Here is a 23600-nt window from a genome sequence, read left to right as displayed (position 1 = left end):
ACATAGCAAAATATACATGATTTTCTGCAGTCAAAAACGCAGAAAATGGTGCACTTTTGCTGCAGTAGAATGTCTGCTATTTTCAACGGAATTGCTGCAAAAAAATTTCTGCTGCAATTCCGTTACGTGTGGACAAGCCCTTAAAATGCTCCAAATATGGCATACATCAGGCATATGGTAACTCATAAGTGCCTACAGTACCAACCGTATATATAAAGTACATACAGTGCCCAGATATATTACATACCCAGTACCTAGATAAATAGTTCACACTGTATCCAGATACATAGAAGAAACAGTACCCAGATATATTACACATCCAGTATCTAGATAAATAGTTCATACTGTATCCAGATATATAGTACAAACAGTACCCAGATATATTACACATCCAGTACTTAGATATATAGTGCATACAGTGCCAAGATTAATAGTGCTTGTAGAATCCAAATATGCTCCCGGTAACTCAGCTAGTTCCAGTACCCCTATAACAGAAATCCTTACCTCATGTATAATCTCTAATGCTTCTCTCTGCATCACACCGCTGTGAATGTTTGATGTCATGTTGTCACGTCACAATGCCAAAGGGCTTTATTGTTACCCTGAACGCTTTTCGCTTTCCTTACTGCTGTCAGATTGATTTATAACATTAAAGGGGTTTTCCCATGACAGACATTTATTATATATCCACAGGATATGTCCTAAATGTCAGATAGATGTGGGTCCCACCTCTGGGACCCACACGTATCTCTAGAATGGGGTCCCCTAGACCCCGCTCTGCCGCTCTGTGTTGTGGCTGAAGCGTGTTATTTCCGACCATGTATTACGGAAACAGTGTAGCTCGCATTCTGTAAATCCCATAGAACTGAATGGTAGTTATGGCCTGGATGACGTCAGACGGACGGCCTCCTGGGATGACGCTTCATCCTCGGCACTGCAGCCAATCACAGGCTGCAGCAGTCTCCTGGGATGAAGAGTCACCCCAGGAGGCCGGCCTGCTAGCAGGCCGGTAAGCGCTCCAGTTTTACGCAGCGGACATTCCAAGCGAAAAACTGCACCACAGTCTGGTGCGCTTTGTTGCCCGGAATTCCCTGCGGCGCACAGGGTGGATATGCTGCATAATATCACGCATCGTATCCGCAACGTGTAAACTCAGCCTTTAAGTTAACAGCCAGATAGGAAGAAGTGGAGTGTGATGACTAAATGTCTTTACTATATACGTTTTATACGTACGCCTCATTTTTTTTTTTTATAAAAAAAAAATACAGGTATGTCAACTCATTTTATTTTCCACACCTTATTTAAATGCAGAAAACATTTTTAGTCTAATTTTAAGATTTTGTATAGTGCAGCACTCAGTCCATAGCCAGTGTCTGCTGGCAACATGCCAGAAATGCCAAGGGGACCTTTATTTTCCTGCAGTTTTAATGTATTATTATTTGATCTCAATAGCAATTCCAGTTCTAGAACTTTATTAGGGAATTGTTTTATATGCACTTACCCAATATTCATGCATAGGCTCACCTTTGATTGAAAAGTGAATGTACATTTAATACAGTAGTGCAGCAGAATCTATTGAAAATATACAGATAAAATTATAAAGTGGAAATTATCCTTAAAGGTTAACTAGGGTTCAACAAACATAGTGACATGTCAGAAGTTTTGATTGGTGGGGGTCCGAGCAATGAGACTCCACACCAATCGCTAATACGAAGCGGCAGAAGCGCTCAGCCGCTTAGTTTCTGTTCGGATTTTTCCGGAAATCGATAAAGTGATGTACGGACTCAATAGAAAGTCTATGAGCTTGTACTCTGCTACATCTGCTTTTCTTCAGAAATAGTGCCACATTTGTACAAAGGTTGTGTCAGGAATTGCAACTCAGCCCCATTCATTTGAATTCTTGGTCTGCAATACCAGACATAGTCTGTGGACAAGAGTGGCACTATTTCAGGAAAAGAAGCAGATCCTTTTTCTAAGCACAGACAAAACCTTTTAACATTAGAAATATACAGTCACCTCCTTTGGCTAACTTTTGTGTTGTCATGACATTTTGTTTGACTTTCTGTGTTCTCTTCCATCTGAGGAGCAGAACAACGAAAATACCGGAAGCACCGATTCTTTTGAACGACGGAACCCATTGACTTAATGGACTCTGTTCGGTTTTCCTCGGAGTATCCGTGATTTTACCACAAACAATAGCACAGCATGCTGCGCTATTGTTCCCAATATTTTCATCCGGATCTGCGATGGAGGCCCCAATGCAGATGTGAACAAGCCCTTAATAATCATTACTACATTTGTCAAGATAGACTTGCTTCCTTTTACTATAGTTATGCTCAAAACACTGACTAACATACCAATTACTATACAGAATATAATTGAATATAGGCATAAAAAAATGAAATACCAGTTCTATATAGAATAATCTAGACTCAAGTATTATATGCATATAGGAATAAAATTATCTGTCACCTAGAAGAGGAAACAGTCACAATAATGACATGTCCTTGTCTGCGTCTTGTCACTCAACCACCATTGAAATAAAGAGCGTGTAATACTACGAGTGACGAAAATCCAAGATAATTCATCATGATTTCTCGAAAACACAATGGAGTCTGCCACCCATAATGTATGTCATGGAGGAGATATTATCACTGTCTTAAAAGAATCAATAGCTATCACATCAGATTTCAGAAAAGGGAATGTTGCTCATTCAAATAATAGTGTTTGTCTTTGAGGGGCCATGTTATCGATCCTTGCAGCAGTATATCGATGGCGTGAGGATGGGTCCAGCTATAGGAAGTCGTTTCCCGAGCATCGTCTTTCATAGACGTCTGACTTTTGAAACCTTTCCCTCCGCTGCAGTTGTCTCTGCACCATGAACTATTAAAGACTATAAATATAAGAGAAAACGAATGCACCAGATTAAACTTTAATTCCTTATCTTTAAATGTCACGCTGGGCTGATGGTGTTTGCTCCTATTTTTAGGGCTTTGTAGAACATTATAATTTCAGCTGATATTCATCATGATACCGTATGTACAGGACATGCAAAAGAAAAAGGCTACAACTTTTTGAGTATATTGTGCACTTTTTTTTTTTAATCTTAAAGGAGCCGTGTACAATTTAACACCTTTTCTTGTACAGTGCATAGAAGCAATTTTCAACAATTTACAGATTTATTTTTTACATTTACTAGTTATTCAAGGAAAAACCTGACTGAGTGGCTTATCAGAGCATAAGGGATCATGACATATATGGAGTGCCGGGACCAGGGGGTTTTGGTAAGGGTTTTGGTGCAGTTTTAAATATTCATTTTCTGAATACTGAAGAATCCCTTTAGAGAAAGATTCATGGCCAAATATTTATCTTGCAGTGGAAATGTAGTATTACAAGGCACCATTTAAAAAAACACCAAGGATAAATTCCCTGTGTCATGCACCGCCCTCTCAGGCTCTGCACCAGTCATAACGCAGTGTATCAGTTTTCCCAGCGTGTTCCTTTAAGGATTAGCTCCCAGAAGAAGAGAGCGCGAAATGTGCGTCGGAGAGTGAGATGGGAGGACATCACCTGCATATACCTATGGGTCAGTATCCTGTCTCATTGTGTTATAGCGATTTGTTATATCCACTGTGGATGATTATCATTGCTGTATTCTCTGGATAGGTTTAATTTATGTGTTACATGCTTGTGTGTGCAGGACACTTATTCTATTTTGCACACCAAAATGATTATGTGCATCAACCAGAGTAAGTTGTTACCTATTCAAGAATTCTACTAGGTATTTTCTGTATGTGATGTCTTCCTGCCTCTTTAGAAAATGTATTTTATCTTGTCTTGTGTGTTAAAGTCTTTGATGCCTTAAAGATCAATATTGATCACTCCATCCCCCTTCCCTGCTGATAGACACACATGGCAATTGGATGTGATCAGAGTAGGTTTTCAACCACTAGATGTATAGTTTCCATTCACTGAAAGCAAGCAGAGATCTTGAAAATAGTGATGAATTGAAACACAAAGTATATTAGTCAGTTACTTAACTTTTCCTTACAGAATATAATAAACAGGCTTTACATAAAACTATATAAGGGAGTGAAAACAAGAGTCTAAGACGTAGAGATGGGGCCGTACCATCTTCCATGTACTCTCTATGACAAATCTTCAATATTTTTTCTATTTGTGCCTTTCCAGCAAGGACATGATGATGCTTGGGACTCACCAATGGTTATAGTCCATGCTAAAGTTTTTTTTTTAAAAACCTACATCTTACAATATGTCTCGTGAACCCAGTAGAACACTAAAATAAGCACAAAAATGAGTCAATTATGTAATTAAAACAAAAATTGGTGCAACCATAGAAAGGCCTGAGCAGCTTATATTTAATTCTGACAAAACTGCCATCACAGCTGTGCCTCACCAGTAACTGGTTTGGCGCCTCACCAGTCATGCCCGTCTCACAGTATGAGAAGCCCTGCTCTAGCAAACAGTAGTGTGGTTATTATAGCAATATATGTTAACAAAACCAATAAGAATACTTGTACAATTTAATGATTTTAATTAATTTGCAGTTGGAAATCTATTTTAAACATTTACTTAATAAATCTTGTATTTTTGCCTTTCATTACCACAGTATAATAGCTACCAAAGTAACACAGAAACCAGTCATTTGTATTGCCGGAAGTCTACAATGTGATATAGAGTTAATAATTCAACAAAATGTTGAATATATATTGATTTAATTAGAACGTATGATACAAAACGAGATAATGAGGATCAGAGAGCTTAGAAGATAAATTATAGTTACTCATTTCAAAAGAAGATATTAAGCAATATATGAAGAACCAAATCTGGAATTCTTTACTTGTAGGAGCACCATACTTGTTAAAGCTTTATTTGGAAACTTTCATAACTGAGTCTTGAAAAATCTTTTCTATTAGTGAAAGGCCAGAGATCTAAGTTTTGTTAAGTAGAATAGAGGGAGTTCCAAGATTATCTGATAGCTGAGAAGAGGCTGTGTCCAAAGATATGCAGGTGGGAGACTGGGAGACTAAAGACAGCTCTCCACAGCCAAGTATAGTAGCATGAATACCTCCTGAGCCCACAAATAACTGCATTAGTAAGTGAATTATTGTTCAGATTAAAAGAACAGAAATTCCAATAAAAATGTCTATCAGTGTTTTTGGTGCAACTCTTTAAATACTTAGATGTGATCAGTAAGGCTGGGTTCACACGAGCATGTTACGTCCGTAAAGGATGGAACGTATTTCGGCCGCAAGTCCCGGACCGAACACACTGCAGGGAGCCGGGCTCCTAGCATCATAGTTATGTACGACACTAGGAGTCCCTGCCTCGCTGCGGGACAACTGTCCCGTACTGTAATCATGTTTTCAGTAGTTCCACGCAGAGGCAGGGACTTCTAGCGTCGTACATAACTATGATGCCAGGAGCCCGGCTCCCTGCAGTGTGTTCGGTCCGGGACTTGCGGCCGAAATACGTTCCGTCCATTACGGACGTAACATACTCGTGTGAACCCAGCCTAACAGCTCGATTGTCAGTAAAACCCGCTGACAATGAACCCGTCAGTGCCACTGGCCTCACTGATAGGAGGACTTAGCATTAGATACAGCTGCTCTATATACAAGATTCAAAGCAGCTGTATCTCAAGAAGTAAAAATATTTTTTAATGAAAAGTATTTAGAAACTTGCACCAAACAAACTGATATACATACATACACACACACACACACACACACACCCACACATGCACACACACACACACATTTATATATATATATATATATATATTAGCTCCTGTCTGTATAAAGTTTTTCCTTTCCTTTTCCCATCCCTTGGTTGAACTTGATGGACATGTGTCTTTTTTCAACCGTACTAACTATGTAAATATATATATATATATATATATATATATATATATATATATATATATATATAGCAAACAAGAAGGCAGCAGCACTCACACAGAAATGATCGACCAGGTGCCCAGCAAAACGTCCCGATCCTCGGACGTATTATAATATATAGAAGAAGAAACTTTATCAAGATCCTATTGTAGGATTGAAACGTTGCTGTTGTTTTGGATTGAATAAACCACCACCTTTTTCATGTTGGAGTGCCGCAAAGTTTCTTCTTCTATATATATATATATATATATATATATATATATATATATATATATATATATATAAATATAAACCGAAAAAAAAAAAATATTTCAATGGTGTACATAGTCTTTAAAGACCAATTGAATTTTTGGTTTACAACAATCATATATTTTATTGATTTGCATTTATTAATTAGTTTGTTAGAGGGAAAAACTGCAAATTTACTATCCCCCCTGCTGTTAATTGTGCAATTAAAACAACATGATTTTACTGGTCCGCACAAATACGGCAATGCCAAATTTATATTGTGTATTTATATTTTAGTACTTTTGCAGAATAAAAAAATGTTTTATGGAAAAAAGTCATTTTTGTGTCTTCACATTTCGATAGCCATATTTTTTTTTCTTTTTCCATCGATGAAGCCATATAATGACTTGTTTTTGTAGGACGAGTTGTGGTTTTTATAAGTACCATTTTGCTGTAAACATTATTTACCAACAAATTTTCATAATTTTTGCGAGGTATTTAGGGAGGATAAATAATAACCGCAAATGTACCACCGTTATTTAGAGGGGTTTTTTATGCCATGCGCTATATATAATAAGTGATTTTTAATATTTGGGACGTTATGATTGTGTCAGTATCAAATTTGTAATCTATTTTTTTTTGGTGATGTTTTTAAAAAATGAAAAAAAAAAAAACTTTAAATCTTTTAAACTCTATTAAAGTTATTTTACTTTTTTTTTTTGTCCTCCTATGGAACTGGAGCAGCGATCTCTTGATCACTTACATAATGCTTTGGAATTCATGCCTCTGGCTCTGTAAACCGATCGTATCGCCAATGGCCTTCCATCCGCTGTCAAACACCTTAGATGGGTTACTCCAATTGCTCTTCCCCATACATTATTAGCATGTCGGCAGCGCGTCTGTTTACATAGGGAGATGTGCTGCCGACAACGATAATATTTCACTTTTTTAAAACTATACGACCAGCAGATGATCGAGCATTTGCTCGTTCATCTGCTGATTGCTCCCCTGTTTACACAGGGTAATTATTTTTAACGAGCATTCTATGAACGCTTCTCTGCCCGATAATCGTCCTGTCTTATACCCCCTTAACTCTCATGTCTTCTGTCTTCCATGGGTACTGGAAGTGTCTGGGAAGAGCTAGAGGAAAGTTAGTGGCGGGGGTCCTTAGATGGTGGCACCCCTACATAATTGCCCCTTTTGCCCTCCCTATAATTCAGCCCTCAATAATAAAATACAGTAGCTTTTTCAGCCAGTTCTAGCACAAGCTATTTTGGCACACCCTTTCTTTTTTTAAGGTGGACATATCAATATTTCATTTTCATGCAAACTGTATATACTGTAGAAGTAATGGTCATGTAATTGAACGAAAACATAAAAAAATTGACTTTGCAACAATTTATTAAACAAGAAATTCACAAATGATTTAAAGACCTAAAATAAGAATTCAATGTAAATGATTAGAAAACATTAAGACTAGGGCTACACCTAGACTTTTTGTCGTGAGGTTATACAATTTTTATTATCGAGTGACAGCTGCAGTTCACAAAAAGGCTTTCAGAAAGAAGCTTATAGATGCCTATGGGTCTAAATTTTTATTTTTAAAAGATTGCCAACTAATTGTATATCACTTCACTTTCCGGGAGATCATCTATAAGCAGAGTAGATTTTAAACCACTGTCAACTTGCCCAAGCCAGTCCGGTCCAACAAGGTCAGCCTAAGGGGAGAACCCGAAGATGTTGAAATATTTTTTTTATCAACTGACTTACTTTCACTTCATTTGATGTCAAACTGAATGGTCTACCATAAGAAAGAGGGTACAAAAATGTAATGTACATTTAAGGAATGCCAAAAGAAAGTCTTAGCTGTTTAGAAAGAATATAAGACAAGACTAAAGTTTGCCCATCAAACTCTTAGGCAAACACCATGTAACAATATTCTCTGTACCGACAAGGCAAATGTAGAGTTATTTGGCCACCGAAGGAGAAAACTAATGATTATAAAAACCTGAAACAGATTGTAAAGCATGCTGGGGGTAGAAATGTAATAGTTTGTGGTTGCTTTGCTTCATCAGGACCTGGGCAGCTCACCATCATAGAATCCACTATAAATTTGTCATTGTACCAGAGGGGGCTTGTGGATACTGTGGGACCATTTCTCAAAAGATTGAAGCTCAGACTAAGGGCTTATTCACCACACGGGATAATCGGCCGTGTGACGGACGTTTTTTTAACGGCTGTCACACGGCTGCATTAAACTCAATGTCCTTCTATGGAGCTTTTTACACGGCCGTTTTTTTTGTAACAGACCATGTGAATGGCCCGTGAAGAAATAGGACATGTTTTATTTTTGCCCTTTTTCATGGATCCCCCAATAGACTCAAGTCTATGAGGGATCTGTGAACTCGGGTCCCGGAAGGGTGCAAATCAGCAGTGAAAAATGTCCGTTTTCACGGCCTATTTGACACATTTTCGTGTGAATAAGCTTATGTGGACCTTGCAACAGGATAATGATTCTAAACATACCAGTAAATCCACAAAGAGATAGCTGGAAAAAAGAAATGATTGGTTCTCAGATGGCCAAGTCAAAGCTCAGATTGAAATTCCATTGAGAAGCAATGGTAGGAAATTAAGATGGGCAGTGAATGCAGAAAACTCTCAAATATTGTGCAGCTAAAAATTATTATTCATGGACAAGTGGGGAAAATCTCTCCCAGTCGATGTCAGACATTTATAAGAAATATTTGCTGGATTTGTTTATGCCAAAAGGGGCAATTACAAAGGGAAATTATTAGAGATTTTTGTTTAATAGATTATTGCTTAGTTAATTTATTGTTTTTTTTGTCCAATTACATCACCTTTATTTTTATAGCAAAAATTATATGTCCACGTAAGTTAAAAAGTAAAATAACAAATTTTACATGGGGTGTCCTAATTTTTTCACATGGCTGTAACCCTGTGATAAAGGCAATATGAATTCTTATTTTTTTCTTTGAGAATCACACATTTTTCAGTATTGACACTACTTAAACAAGAAGACTTTTGTAAAAGTGTCGGTAGACAACATTTTGAGCATTGGTAGCCATGGGAACAACACGTAAGATCAACAAGCTTTAAAATAATCATGTGAAATACAAAGAAACAAAGCATTAAGTCATTGGTTAAAAAGTCACATTAAACTTAATTTATCTCTTAAATTTACAAAAAAATAGAGATGCTAAGTTTTAACTGTTGCCTGGTAGTTATGTGACTACATTTATAGTCGGAGCTGTTGAATGTTCTGTGCTTGTATACATTCCCAGGGCATGTTACCCCATAAATACTTCATATTGTTTTTGTACACCTGATTAGTTTATTACTAAGTTATGAAGATGTCCCCTTTTCATATGTTTCCATGACACCTTTCCATATGTTCGTTTCGGGTAAAGGAAAATCATAGGGTGAGTCGCCCACTCGGGATTTCACTTTATTAACGTGAATGGAGAGCCACTAACAAAGAACAGTTCTTGCTCTGGTGGACGAAGCCCATCCATGTATAAGATCGTTGGCTATCCATTTAAATGGCCAGTATATAATGCTACATTTTCTCTGCAGCTTCACTTGACCGCTTCTTTCTCTAGTACCTGGATCTAGGAAGTTTCAAGTTACAGTAGCCATTTTTTTTCAGCTATAAAGCTTAACTTCTGTCACAGGGTCACAGATTGTTTATGGAAATGAGTGTATCATGCTTTATCCTAAAGGTCTCCACACTCCTTACTCTGTACTCTTGTTCAGTGTAGTAGTTTTTCTAATACAATGTCCCTCAGGGCAGCTCCACTTAATAAATCAATGACTGTAGATTTGCTTTATGAATAAGAAGCAAAAAGAAATAATAAAAAATCTAATTTCTTTATTATTTTTTGCCTATGCTTAGCTTACTTTTGTAGCACTTTGTAAGAATCCAGCAAAGAATACACAAAGGAGTTAACACAATTACTACTATAATTCTAAGAAGCAATGTTAAGGAGCATATTGATCCATGGAAAATATCTCAAAATCTTATATTAGGTTAATTGCTAAATCGGGACTACAGATGGGCCAAGCCGTTGCTTAAAGCACATTGTATATGGCGCCTAATGCAGTACTGCATATACCATTCCATCCTCACAAGCATCTATATCCAAAAATAAATACTATTAGAATTTGAATGGGGTTAGGCTCAGTTCACATCTCCTGTTGTGCACACATTTGTGGTATACGATGACGTATACGTTTTTAAAGTTACAAAAACATATGCATTTGTAACATACACTTACATTTTTTTGTAGTATATGTCGTATATGGTTTTATACGTTTGTGTCTGTTCTTACTTCTAAAAACTTATACTTTTTTTTGTTCTTGAGCTAATTTAAACTTTTTCCCGTATATGATGAGAAAAACGTATACGTTTTACGCATGCAAACATAGGGTTTAAGATTACATACATCGTCCATACGTCACCATTGCCTTCAATACAAATAAAAACGTATACGTGTGGTGTACCCTTTTCAGGACATGGATAAAAAAAAAGATAGAACGTAAGCACACAAAAAGTATGCACAAGCTACACTATTAGGGCATCCGTCCTGACCATGATTATGTCTGTATTCTATGGTTAGTTACTCAGTTGAAGAGGTGTATTATGACCTCCACCGGGTAGATTTTTTTTGTAAAATTAAACATAAATCATTCTTAATACAAAAAAATAAATAAACCTTTGTTCAGAAATCCAAAAATCTAAAAAGAAGACTCCAGGAAAAAGTGAGTGGGGCAATACCCACCATAGAGATTCAAAGAACACCAACGATAGAAGTCATGCACCGTCCCTAGGGGACTTGCACTAGGCATGACAAAGTGTATCTGTTTTTTCCTAGAGTGTTCCTTTAAATAGAGAATCTATAACATAGAACATATCCACATACTGTAATATAAGTTGCAATATCAAAAAATTATTTGGTCAAATTCCTAAATAGTGGAAATTCCAATTGTCAGACCTTAAATCATCACTTTATCACAATCTCTAGAGGTTGAATATATATACTGTACAATTCACCATGAAATATCAGAACATCAGTCAGATGTTCAATTAATAGCTGCGTACATTGTCCCACCGCATCTTGCTTGCCTGACCTAGGTCAAGCAAGTTCACAAAGTAGAACAGAATTTTATATGTCATATCTTATACTGTATGACAAAGCCAGACAGCCGTTCCTGAGAGACATAAATATACGTGCTTTGTAGGGCGGTAAATTTATCTTGAGATTTATTCTTCTCGAGTTCACTGATACACATATAAATCAACGACAGCAAAGAAAACATATACAGAATATATGTATAAATATATAGCAGGAAGGAGTGGAGGACATTATAAGAGAAGGAAGAACGGGACTCAATCTTCTTCTCCTCTATGTATATACAGAATGGAATTTCTATAACTAGCGTTTTGGGGACTTTAAAACTGTCATGGTCACATTTTCTGATTTTATGACCAAAATAGGGCTTCATGCACACGGCTATATTATGGCTTTGTACACCCTGCTAGTTAGATGTATTAGTCTATGGGGCCCTACTGTACCTCTGTTTGCCTCTGATTTCATATAAAGCCATACAGAGCTATTTCTGTATAAATCCCACATTAAATAATAAGTTCCTTGCTCCATCGAATGGTATGTTACGGAGGTAATTTCTCCAAGAAACATTGCTTTTAGGCAGAATATCTTCATAGCACGGAGCCGTAAAGCGACAACATACGGCAGCAACTTGGATTGGTAGTGCAGAAACACAAGGATGCCGGATAGCTTCATATAGTACAAGCTCTGCTATATACATGACTCTAATGGCTCCGGGTGTTTTGGACTATATTAGCAATAATTATATTTTTTTAAAATTTGTTTCAGGTCCGATTCGGTTGAATCGGTCGTTAAATTACCGTACAACTGAATAAATTCTCTGATTTCTTCTATACTGTATCCAACCCCTTTCAAGCTCTTAAACGCAAAGCCAGCATTAGTAATGTCAAAGTGACAGCCACATATAGTATAGGGGTAGATGGAGGAAGAACCACAGTGCATTTTGGAAAGGATGTATGCAGGAAATGTTAAAGCCCATCCAAAATAATATTATTATTTTTCTAATTTGTTAACTGGTGGCAATTTGGTGCATTGTGGAGCAATTTGATGCAATTTCGATGTTTGCACGTCACTATTGTTTTGAAAGTGTGTATAAAGGGGGGTGTGGTTTAGTGGGAAATGGGAGTCGCTTAAAATGTGCCCACAGGTGCAAAAAATCAGGTGCAAAATGAGCCAAAAGGGTGGTATAAGGAAGTAAAACTGTCCAACAGGTCATGCAAGATGTTCCAAAATTATCATACAGTATGGATTTTGTGACTGTCTGGTCTAAGTTTATGCTGTCAAACTATTAGACAGAATTAGTAAATGTGGGTCATTGTATGTGCAAATTATTATGATCATTTGACAAGAGGCTTCAAAAAACTAAACTTGTTAGTTTATTTTTATGTTAAGAATTACAGGCTACACCTTTGTGACTGTTGAACTGGATAAAAAGTTCCACTCATTGTAAATATTGAGGAAATATTAATAGCATTAAGGGGTGCAAATGGTAAAAATGACACAAACTGCATGAAATATATTAAACTGAAGTACATGGCATGATTTATTCATTAGGCATTAGACATTTTTCTCTTCCTTATGCTACCTTACGACTGGCATACATTTACAGCAATATTTGTGCCAAAGAACTGGCACATGATACAAAGAACTAGCACATGATTTACTCATTCAAAGAACTGTACAAAGGACCAGGTACATTCTTTATGTGTGGAGAAAAGGTGATTTGAACATCAGTATAGGAAAGAGTTCTTTACAGTTAGAGTAGTGAAGCTATGGAACTCCCTACCCCAGGAGGTAGTAATGACAGATAATATGTCATCATCCAAAGTGCTAGATCAGGGGCCAGCAACCTTCGGCACTCCAGCTGTTGTTAAACTACAATTACCATCGTGCCCTGATAGCCTTTGGCTAGAATAATAAAGATTTTGGCTGTCAACGCATGCTGGGAGTTGTAGTTTCACAACAGCTGGAGTGCCGAAGGTTGCTGACCACTGTGCTGGATGCTTATCTACATAATGGAAGCAAAGGTAAAAGCAAACCCAAAACAGGCAATATTATAAATAATAAAATGCAAGATCTTACAGGGAAAGCTGCCAATCATTGAGTGAGACCTCCCACCGGACTCCTAAGCTCAGAGAGAGCAGGGATTTAAAGGTTAATTAAACATTCCAAAAACCTTTCGATCGGTGGGGTTCTGAACACTTAGACCCCCACAGATCACTGAAACGAAGCGGCAGAAGCATTCGGGTGAGTGCTGTGCCACTTAATTTCCTCGGCTTTCCTCGGAAATCTGAGCAAGTGGTGCATGGGCTTAATAGAAGCTCTATGAGTCCATATACTGCTTGCTCGGCTTTCTGAGGAAAGCCTATCAGAATCAAAGCGACACAGCTCTCACCCGAGCGCTTCTGCCATTTAATTTTAGCTTTTGATGGGGTTCTCACTGCTTGGATCAAAACTTTTGACATGTCACTATGACATGTCAAAAGTTTTTTTGAAAAAAAAGTATAGTTACCCTTTAAGCAAATTAATTATGAGTTTTATGGAACTTTTTTCCCAAAAACTATATATCAATCTGTTTAGCTCCTCCTGCTCTATAATATTCTGCCTGCAGCAATTTTCCTATAAGGAGCAATTAGTTCCTTCAGCCATCTATAGTTGTGTCTATTAACAAACACCCACCAAGAAAGGTCTAATCTGCAGTGACACTTAAAAGTATCAATTTAATGATTAACAATCCGGAAGTTCCGTCACAAATCAATTGGCATGGTGTACTGGGCATTGAATATGCCTGTCGATATGTCTTGGCATTGCAAAATATAAGCCAGTAATTAGCCCCCAAAAATGACTGTACTCAGAAGAAGACTTCAAGGTTTAATGAAGAACAAGTCTATTATACAGCACATGTAGAATCACAGGGACTGTAGCTCGCTCTCACTAATAACCCAGTAAATGTGTTAACACTGGGGCTGTATAATTGATGGATATATCACATCAGGCAACTTTTTTTTCCAAAACAGCCCATACAACAACAAACACCCGATATCATAATTTATAACAATGATTGATATGGATTTTAAACACCACTGTAAGTAGACAAGATAATGGATTTCACAAGCACCAGGGACTTCTGCAGCATTTCGTAGTTTTTACTAAGTATTGTACACAATTTATAAAATCACTTATCAGAAAATTGTCTCTTCTCCCTGCAGTTATTCTCAAACTTCATAAAGGTTTTATGAATAGCTTTCACAAACATTGGACACTTTGTACTTTGCAGAACAAGAATTATTTCTGGACCTACTTCACATTGTTTCGCTTAACTATATTACATCATTAACTATCTTACAATACAGAAAATGTCAAGGGATTTTTCACCTAAAAAGGAAAATTTACCATATATGAGTAAATCAGAAATTATAGCAGAAGCCAAAGTTTGGTAATTATGTTTTATTCACTTGCAGAGATATTGGCATTTGTTGCAGGCGGCCATTTTTGAAAAATTAACAGGAAGTGCAGCCATATTGGTTGTCATTTTTAAAGTAAATGATCAGAAACTGTAATTTTGTCAGCATGACCAATTTTTAAGTTAGTTTAAGAAAAAGCTAATTTAAAGGAAGAACCAATAGGGCTGCAATGTCAATTTCGCAAAAATTGTCAAAACTAAATAGAACATGTCATATATAGTTTTTGTAATATGATTCTGTATTTTAAGGTAAAAAGCTATTTAAATAGTGTCCGGACCGTTGTCCTGCTTATCCCGCCCCTCATAGAGTGATTGACAGCTCTCCCTGTTTACTAGCGCATACAGAAAGAGCTGTCAATCATTGTGTGTCGGCGGGGGAAGCAAAACCTAAATCATATAAAACCATATATCGCCGAGTTCAGTATCACCCATACATCCTATTTTGTCCTCAAATAGGGGAATACAGACAATCCCAAAAACATAGTACTTTACCATACTTTGCATGTAAACAGCCATCCTCTACTATTGTAACTTTCATTTGTAACAAGAATAATAGTGTTTCTGCCATTGAGTGTTTAATTACTTTGATACACAAGATATATGGTAAGTAAGGCTTTGTTTACATCTGCGTCGGGAATCCGTTCATCGGTTCCGCCAAAGCTTTCTATCGGGGGAACCCATTACCGGAATACAAACTGAAACAAACGGAAACCATAGGTTTCCGTTTGCATCACCAGAGATTTCAATGGTGATGTATCCAGTGCAAATGGTTTCCGTTTGTCACCGTTGTGCAAAGGTTACGTAGTTTTGACAGAATCAATACCGTAGTCGACTTGCGCTATTATTCTGTCAAAACTATGGAACACTTACACAACGGGCACAAACGGAAACCATTTTCACTGCATCCGTCACTATTGAAATCAATGGTGATGCAAACGGAAACCTATGGTTTCCATTTGTTTCAGTTTGGACTCCGTTCATGGGTTCCCCTGACGGAAAGCTCAGACGGAACCCATGAACGGAGATGTGAATGAAGCCTGAGAGAAATCCTCATGGGATTTTAGTTGATTCTATGGAAAGCTTTGTTTGCATACAGACCTTGTGATATGAAATCTAAACTTTGTATTATCAGTCATTTGGTGTCATATTGATTCAGATTGATTGTATTTTAAATGGAATGTATGTGAGCAATCCACTGGAAAAGCAGTTCAAATTGAAATGGACTATCTGATTGAAAAATTTGGGAGGGGGTGGGGGATCATTGCATTATAGTGTTAAATGTTTTTTCTAGGACTTTTATATTGATAGCCTGTCCATAGGATAAGTCATCAAAAAAAAGATCGGTGGGGGTCTGACTCTGACACCCTCGCCGATCAGCTGACTGAAGACCAAATGACGCGGCCTCTTCAATGGTTACCAGGCACAGTGCTGTACACTTCTGTAGCGGCTGTGCCTGGTATTGCAGCTCAGTCCCATTCACTTGGACGGGACCAGGACTGCAATCCCAGGCACAGCCGGTACAAAAGTGTGTGGCCCGGAGTCTGTAAACTGGGAAAGGGCTACGGCAAGGAATGCAGCGGCTCCTTCAGTCAGCTGATTGGTGGGGATGCTGGGAGTTGGACCCTCACCGATCTTATATTGATGACCTATCCTAAGTTCTGTGGTGGTGGTCTCTTGTGTGAGTGGGGCACAACATGCAGCAATCTGGTTGGTAACTGGTGACGACTTTTTGTGGTATTTGCTAAGATTACATAGGTTTGTATTTGAATGCACTGACTTATTGACTGTATACCTCATGTTCCTGACAGGTAACCTGACTTATTATTTGTGATTGTTATATACCCTTGTGGCATTGTAACTCTGTTGTGGATATTGTATTTCTCTGACCACCACCACAGGGTTTTAAACTGTGTATGTTTTATTTTAGGTCTCGATGACCAATTGCTTTTAACTCATTTTCAATATAAGTGATTATTTTATATGGTACACACGGTGTGCTTTGTTTTTGTTTTTCTTACTATACGTACGTGTCTATACATATGTTGATATGTAATAAATACATCAATACAAAAATCATGAAAAACCACAAATCCCTTTAATAATGTACAGAATAGTAGCTACCTGATATGTTTTCTATCCTGCAGCACAGTAATAATCATTAAGGCACCATATAACCTTAAAGGGATTTTCCCAGAAACAGTGCCACTCTTGTACATTGGCTGTCTTTGGTATTGCAGCTCAGCGAAATCCACTTTAATGAGGATGACCTGAAAAACCAGACAAGAGTGGCACAAAAATACCCTTTTTCTCTAATCCCGAACAATCTTTTTAAACATATTGTATATACATTCACTCTTATTTATTGGGGAGAAACTTCAGTAGTGTTCTTCAATGAGATTTTGCAAGAAGTCCAGAAACATGTCTGACCTATGTTCTCTATTATGTCTTGTATATCTCTTATTGTGTTTATCTTCATTTACATATACAGTATATGAGCAAATTAGCAGCTATTTTTTTTAATAAATTGGCCAAAAACTTTGCCATTTAAGTTTAATGTCCCTTTAAGAAAACCCTCAGCCCTGATGTCTATGGTTTCATCATACTGTACACTCTCCATTCATTCATTCATTATAAGAATGCTTCTTAGCAGACCTCATCACTTTGTTGACTTACTGTCACTACAATGTCTTTGCATCAATCAAAGAACATACAAAGTCAGTTCTTTGCAATATAAAGTGGAACTTGTCAGCTCCCTCACTAGTTAGCCTTACATTACTCTAGTCAAATTGACAAGCAATTCTTTTAATGAGACAATGTATGAACCACTCTCAAAATCTTAATCCTAAGGGGGGGGGGGGGGTTTATAAAAATGAAATCACAAGATCTGTCCTTCTTGATGTGATTGGTGGGAAGGGCACAATGAGGGCAAACTGCACACTGCGTGCTGCAGCCATACAGAACAATGACAGATATTGTACTGTCCACTGAACCAACTTTTCATCATTCAAACAGATAAGCAAGACTTTGTATGACATAAATATTCCAGGAGCAGCCTAGAATATCAATGTCATCACTATATCAGTTCCAATGGAACTTTTCTTAAATATTAGGCTTGTTAACCCCTTAATGACCAGAGCAAACTAGACATCCATATACAGTACGTCCAATATAACTGCAAATGCAGAACACATTAAAACCTAGTAATATATAGCAGAATGCAGTAGAAATGGCACCAAAACCGAGGCCCAAACTCAATGTTCCTATACATTAAAGCAGCATATTCATCCCTTATATTGATACCCAGCAATACTACAAACACATGTCACAATAGACAACACAATACCACACTGTCACCAATGCCCAAGATATGTGCCATCCCTGTATTAAATACCAAACTTAATGCCATAAATCAAAGTATTAATGCAACTTCGCCAAAGTATTTCCAATACCCAGCTGTCATGACATAGAAAACTTAATGAAAAATCCATTTTTAATAATAATCTGGTCAGTAAGTGGTAACAGTCACACTCTTAATGGTTAAATCAGCAGCTCTTTTAGATGGAGACATTGCATAGCATTTATATTTCCCCAAAATGTCTCACCTCTTTATAATACAACCTGTCAACTTGAATGAAATACATTGCTCCACTTAACCCCTACAGTGCTGCCCTGCAGAATTCACTCTATAGATACACATTGCTTTACCACCCCATGCAATCCAGGCAGATGTATTCAAACTCCCAAATGGAAAGCACAGAGACGTCTATGCTGTAAAATACAGCAACGATCATGAAAACCTGCATAGTACCCCACACAATGCTACCTAATACAAAACATGCTTTCCCTGCTCACCTGGTGCTGAAAACCATAGCAGGCAATAGAACCGATAGTAAGTAGCAAGCAGGGATAGATTTCATGCTGCAGCTCCCCTGGTCTGTGCTTGGAATTCTTTCCTCCCAACGTGCCTTGGTATATAGTATAGGAAGCCCTTCCTCAAGGCAGGATGTTCCAGTACAAAGGATAGGGAAAACGCAGACAGACCAACAGACTGGCTAATGAAAGCAACTCTAAGCTAGATGCAAGCTCCAAGTGTGATGTCACAGGCAATGGACCTGCTGCTGCAAGGATCCTTGCCTGATAGTCTGTGATTATTCAACACTGTGACTCTATTGATGTCCTCAGGGGGTTGTTATTACTAGCAGTTTAAGTGGCAGCCAGGGAGAAAGGGGAGTACGCAAGGGGGAAACTTAACTCTTTGTACAATGGCATGTATCAGCGCCCCGAAAGATAGAGCGTTGGGTGAGGAATAAATAGTGCAAGACTCATTTTCCTGATGGACTTTGCCCCCAATTAACTCAAGACACAATTTATTTGTAAATATCCTACGATAAGACACATGAGGAAAGTAAATAATAAACATCTGATGATACATATACATTACCCATGGGATGTTGTGTATAAATTATTTATCACACAGGGTGCTGGTATTCTTTGAAAGTGAAAATTTTGCTGGATAGCTTTCAGCAGGTTGTAAATAAAATGGATATTTGGCTTGTGGTGAGATCTGTGATCATAAACATCAAGGACGGGGTTCGAGCCACACAAAGATTGTTTTCGGGAAAAATGCACTTTACTTTAAATATTATTCATTAATACAATGAGTTATACATTTACTGAAAGTGACATCATTAATATGCTCCTTGATCATAGTCTGTATGTCACAATAAAAGCACTAGTCATAAATCAAGATGAACCAAATTTTGAAAATTCTCCAAAATTTTTAATTCAAACCGTTGAATTGCAATTTAATGAATGCTTTTTGTGTGTAAAAAAAAATATCTTTACCTCTGCGATTTTAGCACACATCAGCACATTTTAAGCCATGCCCATTTTCCAGAAAGCCACACTCCTTTCCTGCTAATCCCTGCCCCCTTTTTGGAACATTTTTAAAAAGTGTCTAGTGAGGTGCTACCAACAAAATTGCACCAAAATTTTGCACAATTTTCAACACTTTCTAGACCCAGACACAGTAGTAAATCTGCCCCAGAGATGACACATTGCTCAAAGGGAATAATAATAATACAAATAAATATTTATATCATTTTATTATTCTTTTTCCTAAAAAATAGTTGGCATGTATCAAGTACAAAGCCTATAGTCAGAACAATTCTGTTTCTTGCAAACCAATTTGGCTACGAGATTGTTACCTGTATTTATTTTGTTGTAACAAATATACTAATAGCTCAATATAATGTTTTCTGTACTAAGAACTAGGAAACAAAATGCTTGTTGAACTCGACAAATCACTCCATTGACGGCTAAATTAGCAGTTTCCTACTATTGTATTATTTCACATTCCTAGATTTTGCTCTGAATATATATTAGCAAACTGAAGACTGCTGTTTTTGAGAGCCTGTAGTTTCCAATGAACTCCATGCTACAGACTGTCATAAAACAGCAGATATTTGATGTCAGATTTCCATTGGTACAACAAGTAATTTTAATGATCTGGTTCACTACATGTTATTTATTAGCTGCATTATTTATTTTCTACCTGCTAAAGGACTTTATTCCTGTCATAACACTTTATCATGGAAATACAAATTAATTAAGCAATTTCACAATATATTTATAACTACAATAGAGAATCTGCAGTTTAATAATCCGTACATCAATTAGATTGGATTGTATTGAGTTGATCCAGACTTCCAATTATTACATGAGAAGCATATGTAAAAGCCTAGTTAGCTTACCATGTAACTCATGTATCTCCAAGACAATGTGACAAGCTGTAAACCTATTCTAAGCACAAGTCTTGTATTATTCAACCATACAGACAGGACCTAACTAAGCAGAAATCAGAATTCCAAGTATAATATATAAAATTGATGTCACAGCTACACACAAAAGTATTGGGACCTACACATTACACATACAGGAGCTTTTATGACATCTCATTCCAAATCTATAAGCATTTGTCACGATCTGTGGGTATGTGGACCCACTGGGCCGTACCGCTGTAGCGGTATAGCAGCTGGCCAACAGGATACCAAGTCAAAGTCTATAGTTTGGATAAGGGTACCTGTGGTTTCTTCTGACAGCAGGTATGGGAACACTGGGAACTGGAAAACACTAAGGGACTATTTGCAAAGACTAACATGGGTAACACAATAACGCTCAGGCAAAGCAGGAAGGGGCAGGGCCCTTCTTATAGTCCAGGGTGATCATGGGCAAATTTGGTATCTAATTCAGGTGTGCATGCTGGCCCTTTAAGACCGGGCACGAGTGTGCGCGCGCGCACACACTACGGGATACAGCAGGGTGAAGCGGAAGTGAATGCTGGTGTCTCTTGAGGAGGAGATGTGGGCCAGCGCTCACTGATCTATGGTTGCGGCCGTCAGGAGGTGAGTAATCCCGATGGGTGTTACAGCATTACTATGGAGTTGGTCCCCCCTTTGCAGCTAAAACAGCTCCCACTCTTCTGGGGAGGCGTTCTACCAGATATTGGTGTGTCTGTGGGAATTTTTGCCCATTCATCCAGAAGAACATTTGTGAGGTCAGACACTTATGTTGGAGGAGAGGGCCTGGCTCACAATCTCTGTTCTAGTATATCCAAAAGGCATTGGATCGGGTTGAGGTCAGGGCTCTGTGCGGACAGTCAAGTTCTTCCACACCAAACTCACCCAACCATGTTAATATGGACCTTGCTTTGTGCATGGGGGCACAGTCATGCTGTTACAGAAAAATGGCTGAACCCCAAACTGTTTCCACACAGTTAGAAGCCACAATTGTCCAAAATGTCTTGGTATGCTGAAGCATTAAGATTTCCTTTCATTGGAACTAAGGGGCTTAGGCCTACCCCTGAAAAACAACCCCACAGCATTATCCCTCCTCCACCAAACTTTGCGGTTGGCACAATGTAGTCAAGCAAGTAACGCTCTCCTGGCATTCGCCAAACCCAGACTTGTCCATCAGACTGCCAGACAGAGAAGCGTAATTCATCACTTCACAGAACACGTTTCCACTGTACCAGAGTCCAGTGCCGGCGGCTTTATACCACTCCATCCAACACTTGGCATTGTGCCTGGTGATGTAAGGCTTGCGCGCAGCTGCTCGGTCATGGAAACCCATGCCATAAAGCCCCCGCCAAACATGCCAGAAGAGGTTTGGAGCTCTGCAGTTATTAAGTCAGAAGAGCATTGGGCGACTTTTATGCACTATATGCCTCAGCACTCGGCACCACACTCTGCAACTTTAGGTGGTCTGCTACTTCGCTGAGTTGCTATGGTTCCCAAATGCTTGCACTTTGCAATAATACCACTCACTGTCAATTGTAGAATATCTAGGATTGAAGAAATTTCATGAACTGACTTGTTGTAATGGTGGCGTCCTATTACAGGACCATGCTGAAATTCAACGAGCTCTTTAGAATGACCCATTCTTTCACAAATTATTGTAAAGGCGTCTGCATGGCGAGGTGCTGGATTTTATACACCTGTGGTACTGGGAGTGAATTAAACACCTGCATTCAATGATTATGAGATGTATCCTAATATTTTTTGTCCATATAGTGAATTTTTACTTTCAATTATGTATTGTATTTGTATGAACGGCTAGAACACACATCTGTATTTTTTAATGCATATGACCAACATAAAGAGGTTGTTCGTTACGTTTTTATTTCATTTAGCCGTATTATTCATTAAAAAAGTCCCCTCCCACCAGTGTCCACATGATCAGTCCATACATAGTCCACTCCCCACTCTTTCAGCCTGTGCAATATATGGGATACTTGTTCATTCCCTGCTGCCGCCATGTCCCTCTGTTCTGTATTCAAGCAACATCTTTATCCATTGCTACCAGTTATATGAAGATTTAGCATTACCATATCTGCTTACCTTGGTTGCCAGGTAATTTTAGGGCAGTCCGTCCTGTCCGACTCCCACTTCATCCATAAGGGGATACTTAAATTGTACTAAACTGACGGGTGTGCAGACTTTGGTGGTACGTGGAGCACTATGAACCCCTGTTTGTGGGAAATTAGATACATTTTTTGTGCTGGAATAGAATTATATTACCCCCAGGTGTCCCCCAAAAGTGCATAACAGAAATGTAAAGAAGCCCAGATGTCATATGGGGTCCAAATACTTCTGAGGGCAGCCTTGTGCATAAGAACTTTATGAAGATATAGATACGGTACTGCCCTTAAAATCTCACAACAGGACCCACAGATAACCCTGCATGATCAGATCATCCATGAAGTTCACTTGAGATTATTATAATGCACCAAGATCTTTATTTCTTCAGTAGAATCTTTGCTGTAGGCTAATGTTGTATGTGATTGTGAAAGACATAAATACGGGCTACTCATACGGCTCATTATAAGGATATGCTGTAAAGAACATGACGTTTCACTAGAAAAGCCAAGTGCCAAGGGCTGTTCTCTGTTATTAGAAAGACTGTATACATCATTGTCATGAAAAGTTCTTCTTGGGTCAATTGAATCATTTGCATAATAATAATAATAATAATAATAATCTTTATTTATATAGCACCAACATATTCCGCAGCACTTTACAATTTAGAGGGGACATTGTACAGACAATATCAGACATTACATAGTGACAAAATGAATTTACAATTCAAACAAGAGGAGTGAGGACCCTGCTCGCAAGAGCTTACAATCTATGAGGAAATGAGAGACAAAATGTGAAAAGTGCTTGTTAAGTACAATGGTCCGGCCATCTTTTATACAAATGGGGTAGTATACATAAAGCTGCATGAGCCGGCCACCAGCCAGTGTCTGTGTATAACAGGTATGAAGTGCATTAGGGTGCAAGG

At 38.0% G+C, this 23600-nt stretch overlaps 1 protein-coding gene across 3 annotated transcripts in view; it reads right to left on the bottom strand.

Annotated features, from left to right (window-relative positions):
- Nucleotides 1-18925, bottom strand: part of LUZP2 (leucine zipper protein 2) — a 374406-nt gene extending 355481 nt beyond the window's left edge. For 2 of the 3 annotated variants that reach the window (XM_075837712.1, XM_075837713.1), the window contains exon 1: nt 18612-18925. In XM_075837712.1, coding sequence (XP_075693827.1) covers nt 18612-18676 — 65 coding nt within the window. In that variant the 5' untranslated portion in view covers nt 18677-18925. The remainder of the gene's footprint in view (nt 1-18611) is intronic. The other variant, XM_075837715.1, reaches the window with a different exon arrangement.
- Nucleotides 18926-23600: the final 4675 nt, after the last annotated feature.

Source organism: Rhinoderma darwinii, chromosome 9 (genome assembly GCF_050947455.1).
Source record: "Rhinoderma darwinii isolate aRhiDar2 chromosome 9, aRhiDar2.hap1, whole genome shotgun sequence".
In the NCBI taxonomy this organism is placed as follows: Eukaryota; Metazoa; Chordata; class Amphibia; order Anura; family Rhinodermatidae; genus Rhinoderma; species Rhinoderma darwinii.
This window is presented reverse-complemented; position numbering and strand designations above follow the sequence as displayed.